General features: G+C 42.2%; 1 protein-coding gene across 4 annotated transcripts in view; it reads left to right on the top strand.

The window, feature by feature from the left end:
* Positions 1-13,584, top strand: part of kctd5b (potassium channel tetramerization domain containing 5b) — a 34,145-nt gene that overhangs the window by 16,164 nt on the left and 4,397 nt on the right. For 2 of the 4 annotated variants that reach the window (XM_046369037.1, XM_046369036.1), the window contains exons 2-5: positions 2,537-2,645; positions 2,799-2,890; positions 6,014-6,109; positions 6,298-6,402. In XM_046369037.1, coding sequence (XP_046224993.1) covers positions 2,537-2,645; positions 2,799-2,890; positions 6,014-6,109; positions 6,298-6,402 — 402 coding nt within the window. The remainder of the gene's footprint in view (positions 1-2,536; positions 2,646-2,798; positions 2,891-6,013; positions 6,110-6,297; positions 6,403-13,584) is intronic. The other 2 variants (XM_046369039.1, XM_046369038.1) reach the window with 1 other exon arrangement.

Raw genomic sequence — 13,584 nt, 5'->3', positions numbered from 1 at the left:
CCCGGCCACATGGCGATGGAACATTCCAGAAGTTAGCCAGCTCAGTCGGTCGCATAATCGAGAAGCAGTAAGCTGTGTCTCGGTCTCCCTGTCGACTGATGGTTTCCGAGGCAGAGTAAATATTTTACGTTGCTCCTGTTTTCTCCTCTACAGGAATATTCCCCACCCAGAGAGTGCTTTGGACAGGAGTGATTTTTTTTTTTTTTTTTTTTTTCCTTCCCCTTTGCCAGCCCAGCCATGATGGAACTCTTTAACGGCCTCTTATGAAGGGAAAGCTTTCAGGGGCTTCTAAAAGGAGTTGTTCATTTTAGAACTTGAGACATTAATCCATCATAAATTGTTCAGCTAAATGCGCACCGGCTGTGAGCCTAGTGAATGTGTGCCTTGAAAATGGTGGTAGAAGAAGCGGGGCGGGCGGGCGGGGAAACTGTTAAAAGGTCAGACTTCTTCGAAAATATGTACACGCACAGTACCAGTCAAGTTTGGACACACCAACTCATTCAAGGGTTTTTCTTTATTTAAAATTTTTAAAAAACTTCTCTACATTGTAGAATAATAGTGAAGCCATCAAAACTATAAAGTAACACGTGGAATCATGTAGTCAACAAAAGTGTTAAACTAATCAAAATTATATTTGAGGTTCCTCAAAGTAGCTACCCTTTGCCTTGATGACGGCTTTGCACACTCTTGACATGTGCGTAACACTAGGATAGGCCACTTGTTCAGCTCAGAGCTGACGCATCAACCAGAGACCGAAACGATGTACAGATATGGCAACACAGAGGCCTGCTTCTAAATCTAGGTGGCCTGTCCTTAAAACTGTCTATGAGCCTTCCTTGCTGCACACAAAGTACAAACATGGCACAGTAATGTTTTCACTATGTACTTGTATCTGTTTAATTTAGCAGGACTTAAGTTTGTGAGTTTTTATTTTATTTGTTTTAGGTGCCGCTACACCAGAAAATGAGTCTTATTAACTGACCTATTTCTGTTCTCCTGTACTTTCCACCTGTAACTATGGTTAAATGAATGTGTGCAGAAGAATATTAAGGAACTGATATGCAGAGCATTTGGACTAGTTCATAACCCATGGGGGTCCAGTGGGGTATTTTTGCTGTGGAAAGGAGGTCAGTCAGCCACGAATCTTCAGGTTCAGCACCTTAGAGAATGCTCTGAGACAGTTTCTCATTATTGGAAAGACCTAATGGGTTTAACAATGTTGGATGGCAGTCTATCAATGGTGAAGGAAGAGGTGTGTAATTTGCCTAGCTTTGTTTGACCAAGGCCTGGAAAGTATGAAAATGAAGCGTGTGTTGTGTAAATTATGTTGGGCCAGCTCAATGCCTCAGCTAATTTGTCTAGATCGCTGAGGCCAAGTACTAAAAAGTATGCAAATTCACACATCCTGTTGCATTAGCAAGATTTGCGTTACATTTGTTTTGGGTTTCACCCCCCCCCCCCCCCCCCTTTCATTTTTGTTGAATGACATTCACTCACCATTTCCATTTAATTGTAACTTGAACTATCTATTTTTCCCCTGTTCTCGGTGGACTCGTGTTAGTTTGTCAGCAATCTGCAGTTATCTCAATGACTTCTGTGTTTTTCAATGGAATGAAGAGGGTGGTTGTGTAATTTGTTCGGTCTTGTTTTGCATTGAAGATGGTGTACTCGTGTTTTCCCTCTTGGTCCCTTCTGTGGATTCAGTCTCCTGTTCCAAATTGCATTCTGTTCTGCTCTAATTGTTTCAACAACTCATTCCCCCAGGAGACAAAGATTTTTTTTATATATATGTATATTTTAATCACAGTACTTATCATTAGTGGGCATTCCTATAAGTACTGTGATTTAGAACATCCTGCCTTTATGTACATATCTACCTCAAATACATTGTACCCCTGCACAGTGTTATGATACTGGTACTCCCTGGATAAAGCTCTATTCTGGTATTTTATTCCTAGTGTAACCATTATTTTTAAACTGCATCATTGAGATGGGCTCATAAGTAAGCATTTCACAGTAGTCTACACCCATTATATTTGGCATATGTGACAAATAAAATGTTAAATACCACTGGTTATAACATTTTATTAGTCACATATGCCGAATATAATGGGTTTCTCCACGTGGGTGAGTATCATAACACTGTGCAGGGGTACAATGCATTTGAGGTAGATATGTACATAAAGGCAGGATGTTCTATTCACAGTACTTACTGGAATATGGGAATGCCCACTGGTTATGAGCTCAAGAGGATCAAACTCTGAGTGCTTCTGGGAATAAAGGCTAAGAGTGATAGTTGATGGCTGTGTGTGTATGACTCCTCAACACCTGCAGGGATTATGAGCCCAGTAGCTTCCTCCATCATTCATATGGGCTTATGTTGGGGTTTCTGTTTCCTGATATATGCAATGTGGTTTTGTGTGTTTTAACTTCTGTCCAGTGGTTTTCCTCTCTTCACTCAACTCTGTGGTCTTCGTCTGACAATGGTGAACTGTAAATCTTGACTTTAATTATTTTCTATCTGTTCCATTTACAGGATGACACTGGTGCCTATCTCATAGACCGAGACCCCACATACTTTGGGCCGGTACTGAATTACTTGAGGCATGGCAAGCTGGTGCTCAACAGGGAGCTGGCAGAGGAAGGTAAGACTAGACATATGAGATGAATGTTGCTACTAATGTGCACAGTGAAGCTGTTGGTTTCCAACGTCAGCTCTTAAGTATCCTCTGTTGCAGTCTGTTTTTATTATGTTTCTCATTCCTACCAGAATGAATTCTTAATGTGTGTTTTTGAAGGTGTCCTGGAGGAAGCCGAATTCTACAATATCACATCATTAATAAAACTCCTCAAGGACAAGATCAGGGAACGAGACTGCAAAACATCACAGGTCGGTGAACTTCCCAATCGCACGCTATTGATTTTTGTATTTCTTCAAAACTCTTATCCCTTCTGTAAGGATATGTATCTTTTGACCAATGGTTAAAATAAACTCAGCAAAAAAAAGAAACGTCCTCACTGCCAACTGCGTTTTATTTTCAGCAAACTTAACATGTGTAAATATTTATGAACATAAGATTCAACAACGAGATGTAAACTGAACAAGGTCCACAGGCGTGTGACTAAACAGAAATTGAATAATGTGTCCCTGAACAAAGGGGGGTCAAAAGTAAGTCAGTATCTGGTGTGGCCACCAGCTGCATTAAGTACTACAGTGCATGTCCTCCTCAGAGACCCTGCACCAGATTTGCCAATTCTTGCTGTGAGATGTTACCCAACTCTTCTACCAAGGCACCTGCAAGTTCAGACATTTCTGGGGGAAATGGCCCTAGCCCTCACCCTCCGAGCCAACAGGTCCCAGACGTGCTCAATGGGATTGAGATCTGGGCTCTTCGCTGGCCATGACAGAACACTGACATTTCTGTTTTGCAGGAAATCACACACAGATTGAGCAGGAAGGCTGGTGGCATTGTCATGCTGGAGGGTCATGTCAGGATGAGCCTGCAGGAATGGTACCACATGAGGGAGGAGGATGTCTTCCCTGTAACGCACAGCGTTGAGATTGCCTGCAATGACAACAAGCTCAGTCCGATGATGCTGTGACACACCGCCCCAGACCATGATGGACCCGCCACCTCCAAATCCATCCCGCTCCAGAGTACAGGCCTCGGTGTAATGCTCAATCCTTTTGACGAAAAATGCGAATCCGACCATCACCCCTGGTGAGAGAGAACTGCGACTCGTCAGAGAAGAGCACTTTTTGCCAGTCCTTTCTGGTCCAGCGATGGGGGGGGTTTGTGCCCATAGGCAACGTTATTGCCGGTGATGTCTAGTGAGGACCTGCCTTACAACATGCCTACAAGCCCTCAGTCCAGCCTCTCTCAGCCTATTGCGGACAGTCTGAGCATTGATGGAGGGATTGTGGGTTCCTGGTGTAACTCGGGCAGTTGTTGCCATCATGTTACCTGTCCCGCAGGTGTGATGTTTGGATGTACTGATCCTGTGCAGGTGCTGTTACATGTGGTCTGCCACTGCGAGGACGATCAGCTGTCCGCCCTGTTTCCCTGTAGCGCTGTCTTAAGCGTCTCACAGAACAGACGTTGCAATTTATTGCCCTGGCCACATCTGCAGTCCTTATGCCTCCTTGCAGCATGCCTAAGGCACGTTCACGCAGATGAGCAGGGACCCTGGGCATCTTTCTTTTGGTGTTTTTCAGAGTCAGTAGAAAGGCGTCTTTAGTGTCCTAAGTTTTCATAACTGTGACCTTAATTGCCTACCGTCTGTAAGCTGTTAGTGTCTTAACGACCGTTCCACGGGTGCATGTTCATTAATTGTTTCTGGTTCATTGAACAAGCATGGGAAACAGTGTGTAAACCCTTTACACTGAAGATCTGTGAAGTTACTTGGATTTTTTTACGAATTATCTTTGAAAGACAGGGTCCTGAAAAAGGGACCTTTTTATTTTTTTTCTGGGTTTGTTAATTATGTAGATAGACATGAGGTTTGGACCACTGGTTATCATAATCCATTCAAAAGTTATTGGTGTGTGTACCCTTTTGTAGGATGGCCAGAATTAGGGTGACTAAATCCACGGAGGCCAGAGGGGAAAAAGTTGTCAAGTTTTACGTTGCATTAGTTAGGCTGGATTAGAGGTCGACCGATTAATCGGAATGGCCGATTTAATTAGGGCCGATTTCAAGTTTATTCTTGGGCGCTGAGTTCCGATTTTTTAATTTTTTTTAATTTTTAATTTTTTTAATATGTATTTTATACCTTTTTATTTAACTAGGCAAGTCAGTTAAGAACACATTCTTATTTTCAATGACTGCCTAGGAACGGTGGGTTAACTGCCTTGTTCAGGGGCAGAACGACAGATTTTCACCTTGTCAGCTTAGGGGTTTCAATCTTGCAACCGCACAGTTAACTAATCCAACGGTCTAACCATTGCACTCCACGAGTAGCCTGCCTGTTACGCGAATGCAGTAGAAGCCAAGGTAAATTGCTAGCTAGAATTCAACTTATCTTATAAAAAAACAATCAATGATAATCACTAGTTATAACTACTAATCCAGTTTAGCAGGCAATATTAACCAGGTGAAATTGTGTCATTTCTCTTGCGTTCATTGCACGCAGAGTCAGGGTATATGCAAGTTTGGGCAGCCTGGCTCATTGCGAACTAATTTGCCATTTTACGTAATTATGACATAACATTGAAGGTTGTGCAATATAACAATAATATTTAGACTTGTAGATGCGACCCGTTAGATAAAATACAGAACGGTTTCCGTATTTCACTGAAATAATAAACGTTTTGTTTTCGCAATGATAGTTTCCGGATTCGGTCATATTAATGACCAAAGGCTCGTATTTCTGTGTGTTATGTTATAATTAAGTCTATGATTTGATAGAGCAGTCTGACTGAGCAATGGTTTGCAGAAGCAGGCTCGTAAGCATTCATCCAAACAGCATTTTCGTTCGTTTTTCCAGCAGCTCTTCACAAGCACAGTGCTGTTTATGACTTCAAGCCTGTCAGCCTAATGGCTGGTGTAACCGATGTGAAATAGCTAGCTAGTTAGCGGGGTGCGCACTAATAGCGTTTCAAACGTCACTCACTCTGAGACTTGGAGTAGTTGTTCCCCTTGCTCTGCAAGGGTAACGCTGCTTCGAGTGTGGCTGTTGTCGATGTGTGCCTGGTTCTAGCCCAGGTAGGGGAGAGGGACGGAAGCTATACTGTTACACTGGCAATACTATAGTGCCTATAAGAACATCCAATAGTCAAAGGTATATGAAATACAAATGGTATAGAGAGAAATAGTCCTACAACCTAAAACTTCTTACCTGGGAATATTGAAGACTCATGTTAAAAGGAACCACCAACCCCCCCCCCCCTACCCTTTGGGATTGCTGGCCTTTGGCTGTGAGTGCACTGTTAATCAATGCACCTGCTCCATCGTGTGTGTAGCCAGAATTCATTCAACTCGAATACCCTCTCGTCTCCCTGCTCTCTCCCCAGGCTCCAGTGAAACATGTGTACCGGGTGCTGCAGTGCCAGGAGGAGGAGCTCACCCAGATGGTGTCCACCATGTCTGACGGCTGGAAGTTTGAGCAGGTAACGCTGCCTCTCACCACGAGGAGCCAAATGTCCTCCTTTTATTTGTACTTCCCTCGACCCATAATCCTCAACGCCCAAACAATCCAATTCATGAATTGGAAATTAACCTAAAAAAAAACTGTTATATTTTCTGTGTCTTATACATGATCCGGGCATCCCTCTGTGCTCTGATTTGGTTGTTGCAGCTTGTCAGTATAGGTTACGGGCGGGCCCAGCAGTCAGAGTTTCTGCTGATTGTGTCAAGGGAGGTGAAGGGGGAGGAGTCTACTTTCCCAAGCCACAGCGGAGAGGTGTGTCCCACAATGTTCCGTCCACGGGCTGGTCACTGCATGTCCCCTATGTACCCATTCACAACCCTTTTGGCCTCTGTCCCAACTCTATGAACATTAGGCAGCCATTTTGAGTTGATTTCAATTTTAAGATGTGTACTGTTCAACAAAAGACCCAAGTGAACACAGCACCCTTTCTATGTCTGTTTGATTATCCCTTTACATTTTTGTTTTCAGTTTGTTGGTGATATGCAAGTTGTTCCACAATGATCTATTGCTATTTTTATAGACATTGTGTGGCAATATGGTATTTTAAAAGCCTGTTACATTATATGAAGTGCCCTTTTAATATAGACCACATCGAGAATTTATTTTTTTAAAGGCTTGCTAAAGTGCAAAAATTCAACCCTGTGTCACTTCTAGGATGATTTTTATCCCACTTAATCCCCAAAATAAAGCCCTAGTTATTTTGTTGCTTTGACAGTCATTTCTGAAGATGATTTATTTCATGTGATTAGTGATTCATTTACGTCTGTCCCTCATTTTAAGGTCAACCCTGTTACGTGAACTGAACTCTCATTTTTAAAATGATGAAACTATTCCTTAAAAAAAAAGATCTAACATTTGAACATCTAATAGTCAAATCCTACTATAAAAGCAGGTGAGCTGGTTCTACTCTTTGGACATTTTCCAGTGTTTTGTGGTGGAAAACTGAGCAGGTTGAGAGAAACGCGTCAACCCTGTGACTCATAAATAGGCAGGCTAGAAATGTTTCAATTGCAACCCCCTGTTGCACACAACAAGCTGCAATTCCCCCTGTCACAAAGGGATGTATGGCTGATTTTAAGAAGAAATCGTCAACCCTGTTTATTCTTTTAACCCATGCTTGTTGATGAGAGAAGAGATTGAAGCCTGATTAGGCTATTCAACTTATGTAGCCCCACCCACTTGTCCCAGTTCCTGATGGAACGCTGTTGTCTTCCACCTTATGGCCTATTCTGGCCCATTGACACACTGCAAAGAAGCAGTCGCTAAATATAAATCACACTTTTCCAAATTATTCAACAAACTGCATAGAATCTGAAAGATTGATTTATTAACATGAGGAATATTAAATACATTTTTTTACATTTCATTTAAACGCTGACATTTGTGCAGTTAGCATTCCCATAGACTCAACATGGATGGTTAGCTAGATAGCGTATTTAAACTATAATGGTTGTTATCCTCACAGGCTATTTCCCTTTTCACTCAGAGCAATACTTGAAAGGATGACTATGTTAGACACGAATACCATTGACAAAAGACAGACACAATAGATTGACAAAAACAAACTCTTACCCAATGTAAACGTCACACATCCAAATCAAATTTATTTATATAGCCCTTCGTACATCAGCTGATATCTCAAAGTGCTGTACAGAAACCCAGCCTAAAACCCCAAACAGCAAGCAATGTAGGTGTAGAAGCACAGTGGCTAGGAAAAACTCCCTAGAAAGGCCAAAACCTAGGAAGAAACCTAGAGAGGAACCAGGCTATGTGGGGTGGCCAGTCCTCTTCTGGCTGTGCCGGGTGGAGATTATAACAGAACATGGCCAAGATGTTCAAATGTTCATAAATGACCAGCATGGTCGAATAATAGTAAGGCAGAACAGTTGAAACTGGAGCAGCAGCATGGCCAGGTGGACTGGGGACAGCAAGGAGTCATCATGTCAGGTAGTCCTGGGGCATGGTCCTAGGGCTCAGGTCCTCCGAGAAAGAGAGAAGGAGAGAATTAGAGAACGCACACTTAGATTCACACAGGACACCGAATAGGACAGGAGAAGTACTCCAGATATAACAAACTGACCCTAGCCCCCCGACACATAAACTACTGCAGCATAAATACTGGAGGCTGAGACATGAGGGGTCAGGAGACACTGTGGCCCCATCCGAGGACACCCCCGGACAGGGCCACATGAGTTCCCCTTGGGGATAGATCCAGAATCTCCTCATTGCCGCCCATCAAAATTAGCCTACATTTAGGTTGTTTATGCATTTCACTATGTTGAGGTAAAAATCTGAGTATAATGCTTGTGTGAATGTCAACCCCAAAACTTGTTCATATCATCAACTGCATTACACTCAAACGAATTCAACTGCCACCATCAATTTTTCTATATCGCTAGCTTTGCTACCAGCTTATAAAAAACAGGAGTTAGTATTTAGCAGAGATTTTTAAATTTTTTATAAACCCGAAAAGGACGACTTCTAAATATTATCTAGGGAAAACAGCCAAATGTATCCTAATCGGATTTTACTAACCACACTGTGGGCCTATTAGAACACACAAATCATGATGGATTTGACTGGTTTTGATTGGGCACCAATGACGGCGTCCTTCTAGCCACGACGGTCTGCTTTCCATTGATCTCTTTACTGCATGTGTGCCGAGAGTGTTTTCTGCAGATAACATTAGGTCGTTTTCGATCTCTTGTGCCACACAACTAACTAGCCTAACATCCATGTTTTAGTATGTCATTGCTGTCTGATGAAAACCTCCGTAAGTACATGTTTTGCCAATTGTAATTATTTTACATGTAGGGTACATTGAGGTTAGCAGTAACTCACATCAATGTACCCTGAATATTTCAGAACATTCTAGGATCTGGAAAGTATATATTCCAAATAGCTTCTTGAAATTGTAGGTATGTTAATGGTCAAATATTGCATTTTTTTTTCTTAATTTCCTTAGGTGTCTAGAAGATGAGAGGTTTTCATCAGACTGCGACAATATGGGAATGCTAATGTTGCCATTTTTTTTGGCATTAAATTTCAAGAAAGAGAATTAACTTCTTTCAGATTCAGTGCACCTCATTAAACAATTTTGACCAATGTATTTTATATTTAGCTCCTCCCTGGATTTGCTGTGTCAATGGGTCTCAAATTGGAAGACGATGGCAACAAGCTGACTGCACCTTTGTTGCCAGGCTAAATAATGTGGATAGAAAGTCAATTTTGACCCCAAAGTGTCAAAATAATCAATTTTGTGACATTTTTTAGCCTTCTAAAATGTTTGGACTTTGTCAAGCAATTAGTAACTGACAAAAAAAACACAACTTACCATGATTTCCAGGAGGAAGGAAAAATAATATTTTGTATACTAAACAGAAAATGTTGACTCAATAGGGCACTTTGATACAAGTACCTACAGAGGTAGATGTACTACATGTACCGTGAAGAGATATGGAGCCATCCAGATTTGGCCTTTTAGGGGGTTTGGCAGCCACTAAAACAAATATAACTCAAACATTTTAATACATATTTAGCTTCTGTCCACTCAACTTGGTATAGAAAACATTGATCTTTCGAATGCAAAATTGGCACTAAATGTCTGTCTCCAGAGTGGCCACCTTTTGTTTTAACATATAGTCCTCTATTCACACCAGGGGTTGGAACTGGTTCAAGGAACAGAACTGAAAACCTGGGAACGAAAGTGATCTATATTGTTCCGAAACAATAACCAGTTTCAATGCTTTTAAAATAACAGTTCTAACTTTCAGGCTTTTTTTTCACCCCCACAAACACAACAAAGTGCCTATGCAAAGCCCTCACTCTGTCACTCAAACTTATTCCAGCGTCTGCCTGCCAGCTAAAAATGTGTAGGCTGCCTGCCCCTCCCCTCAAAGTATAGCCTACTGTTGTTACAAGTGTGTTTCAGAAATTATAGGGGGGGGTTTATTAGAGAAGAATGGATGAACCTTTTCAATGCTAGGTAAGGATACTATAGTTAATTCAGTGGATGTATTAACTACAGAAAGGTAAGATGTTTTTATTTTAATTCTGGTGCCGCGCTGCACACACATGCATGTTAGCTCGCTAGCCAGCTCTGGTCCAGACGTTCAAAGTTTCTCAATAGAAGCCGCTCCTCCGTAGGTATAATTCTGTTGGCCTAATTCAGATTATGCATGTCATAACAACAAGATGCTCAGTGCTTCAAGCCTCCACCCTCTCCCTACCCGCATAATTGTCACGTCTCACGCCCTACACTTGTCGGTCCAATGCATAAAATTAGCTTGCCCGCTCCATAGCAAGCTGCTCTAGCTGCGCTGATTGGCGACGTCATTTAGTGTTGAGCTAAATGTAAATTTGAGGTTTTTAAAAAGGAACCATATAAACCATAATGGGTATTTTTCTTCTGTTTTTTTTTCAAACCGGTTCAGAACTTTATTTTGCTAGTCAGAACAGTGGAATGGAGCTAATAGAGTAATGGTTCTATTTAGAACGAAACGATTCACACTGCCCTTGCCTTTTTGAATGAGTACTCTGCTCTCTTGCCAGTTTACTTCAACAATTGTGGTCAGAGTACTCTTACATTCTCATTGCTGTGTTTAGAAATGAACCAAGCTCATCTTCCAATATCCACTCAATCCACTATGGGTAAATATTTAGGACAAGCCATACCATCAGAACTGGTTGGAAGATAATAGATTTTAGCTCATCAAAGACCATTCTAATCAAAAGATTATTATATTTAATGTACATATGACTGGTAACAGGGTAAATGGCAGAATATTAACTGCAGATTGAATGCTGTATTTGAAAATTGTATATGCAATGTAGGATACTGCCCCTTTAAGAGCTTGTGTTGATTTTGTAATCTAGTTGTGGTTTTCATTAAATGTTACTTTATTCAAGCCCCACAATCAAATAAACAAACTTTAAAAACATGTTTAGAGCTGATGCTCTAAATCTAAACATTGTTTAACTACATATTTATTTTGGAATTCTTAAATTGCTGCCTAATGTCCACGAACGGCACACATGTTTTCCCCGACCAACCTGCACATCTTCTCTCGTTTGTGGCACCAACGTGAGGGGTTATAGCAGGGTAAATAGTGTTGCAGTAGCCTACTACATGGTGTGGTAACAATGACAAGCGATCCTGGAGAGCTTTGGGTTCACATTGCACTAAAAAAGAGAACCGGACCGTGGTCTTCAAACCAACCGAACTCAGACCACCTCTCGAGATGGATTCAGTTTGGCTCGCTCCAGGGGCTCTTTTGAGGGATCTGAATTATTTTGGAGCGTTCGCATTGCACCAAACTTTAACCCAAACCGACTTCACCAACAATTTCTGAAAGGGACCAAGTGTAAAATAAAACGTAGGTCATACCGCCATGTCCAATTTAGCTCAATCTCCTATTTCTCAGCCTCTGAGTATCTTTGAATGAATAACAGAAAATGTTGATGAAAATTTGCTGTGAATGAAATTGAGCAGAAAAATAACTGTTCAAAACACAAACATAAAACATCAAATTTGACTAAATGTGTAATGTTCAAATGTATGCTTGTTTTGGGGAATTAACACCAGTTACTGCTTGACAGTCTGTTTTGACTCCGAGTTGGTAATTGCAATGGCCCAATTCAGCGCGTTTAGGGTTTTGGTTTTAGGGGGTTTGTGTGCAGGCTGTAAGTGTGCGTGGATAAGCTCTGAATCTCCCCTGGCCCCACTATCCCTTTGGGGGGGTAAGAACGAACACTGGATCTCCCTCGGAGCAGGAATCTCACTAATCGTCTTATAGGGTTCCCGATGGGAAGCCCCTTAAAACACTTCGACCTTTAGCTTAAGGCTCAGCAGCAGTGAGTCCTGCGATCTGGGCATACGCATTCCGCTAACCTATTGCCCTACTTACAGAGCCACCCAGTCCTGGTTTGTGTTCATTGGGGAACGTTTTGCAACAACAAAAAAATATCATTATTATTCAGATTGAAACTTGGAGGTGTGGTACAGTACCTGCTAACTTTTAACGTTTAGCTTTGATTAGAGTAGCCTAATACTTTTGCCTCCTGTGTGAGACGTCTTTTGGCAACAACAGGGCTCCTGCAGAAGTGGCTAATGAGTCTGTATGTTGAGACATACACACTTACAGACTACACTGTTAAGTTCTCATACACTACATGACAAAGTATATGGACACCTGCTCGTCAAACATCTCATTCCAAAATCATAGGCATCAATAGTTGGTCCCCCCCTTTAATGCTACAAGAGCCTCCCACTCTTCTGCGACGGTGTTCCACTAGATTTTGGAACATTGCTGCAGGAACTTGCTTCCATTCAGCCACAAGCATTAGTGAGGTCGGGCACTGATGTTGGCCATTTAGGCCTGGCTCGCAGTCGGCGTTCCAATTAATCCCAAAGGTGTTTGATGGGTTTGAGGTCAGGGCTCTGTGCAGGTTAGTGAAGTTCTAACACACCGATCTTGACAAACCATTTCTGTATGGGCCTCACTTTATGCAAGGGGGTATTGTCATGCTGAACCAGGAAAGGGCCTTCCCCCAAACGGTTGCCACTAAGTTGCAAGCACAGACTCGTCTAGAATGTCATTGTATTCTGTTGCTTTAAGATTATCCTCCACTGGAACTAAGAGGCCTAGCCCGAATCATGAATAACAGCCCCAGACCATTAGTTCTCCTCCACCAGATTTTACAGTTGGCACTATGCATTCAGGCAGTTAGCGTTCTTCGGGCATCAGCCAAACCCAGGTGGTCATTCCAGAGAACGTGTTTCCACTGCTCCAGAGTCCAATTGCGGCAAGCTTTACACCACTCCAGCCAATGCACGTGGTGATCTTAGGCTTGTGTGACGCTACTTGGCTATGGAAACCCATTTCCTGAAGCCCCCGACGAACAGTTCTTGTGCTGACGTTGCAACTCGGTAGTGAGTGTTGCAACTGAAGACAGATGATTTTCACGCGCTTCAGCACTCGGCGGTCCCTTTCTGTGAGCCTGTGGGGCCTTCCACTTGTTGCTTCTCAACAATAACAGCACTTACAGTTGACTGGGGTAGACTTGTTGGAAAGGTGGCATCCAATGACGGTGCTACTTTGATAATCACAGCTCTTCAGTAAGGCCATTCTACTGCCAATGTTAAGCTATGGAGATTGCATGGCTGTGTGCTCGATTTTATACACCTGCCAGCAACAGGTGTGGCTAAAACGGCTGAATCCACACATTTCTTTGAAGGGGTGTCCACATACTTTTGTGTGTGTATATAGTGTATGTGCGCACGCTGACTGGTTGAACACTAAAGTTAAAAGCATTCGACTGGGTGGAGGAACATTTTGTGTTTGTCTGACCTTGTCAAATATGTATTTGCATGACATCGTATCACCTCACCGTCTGCATGTTTGTTTAATGTCCTGGTATCCCTGTCTGTTTTGT

This window comes from Oncorhynchus gorbuscha, linkage group LG11, assembly GCF_021184085.1.
Source record: "Oncorhynchus gorbuscha isolate QuinsamMale2020 ecotype Even-year linkage group LG11, OgorEven_v1.0, whole genome shotgun sequence".
Taxonomy (NCBI): domain Eukaryota; kingdom Metazoa; phylum Chordata; class Actinopteri; order Salmoniformes; family Salmonidae; genus Oncorhynchus; species Oncorhynchus gorbuscha.
This window is presented reverse-complemented; position numbering and strand designations above follow the sequence as displayed.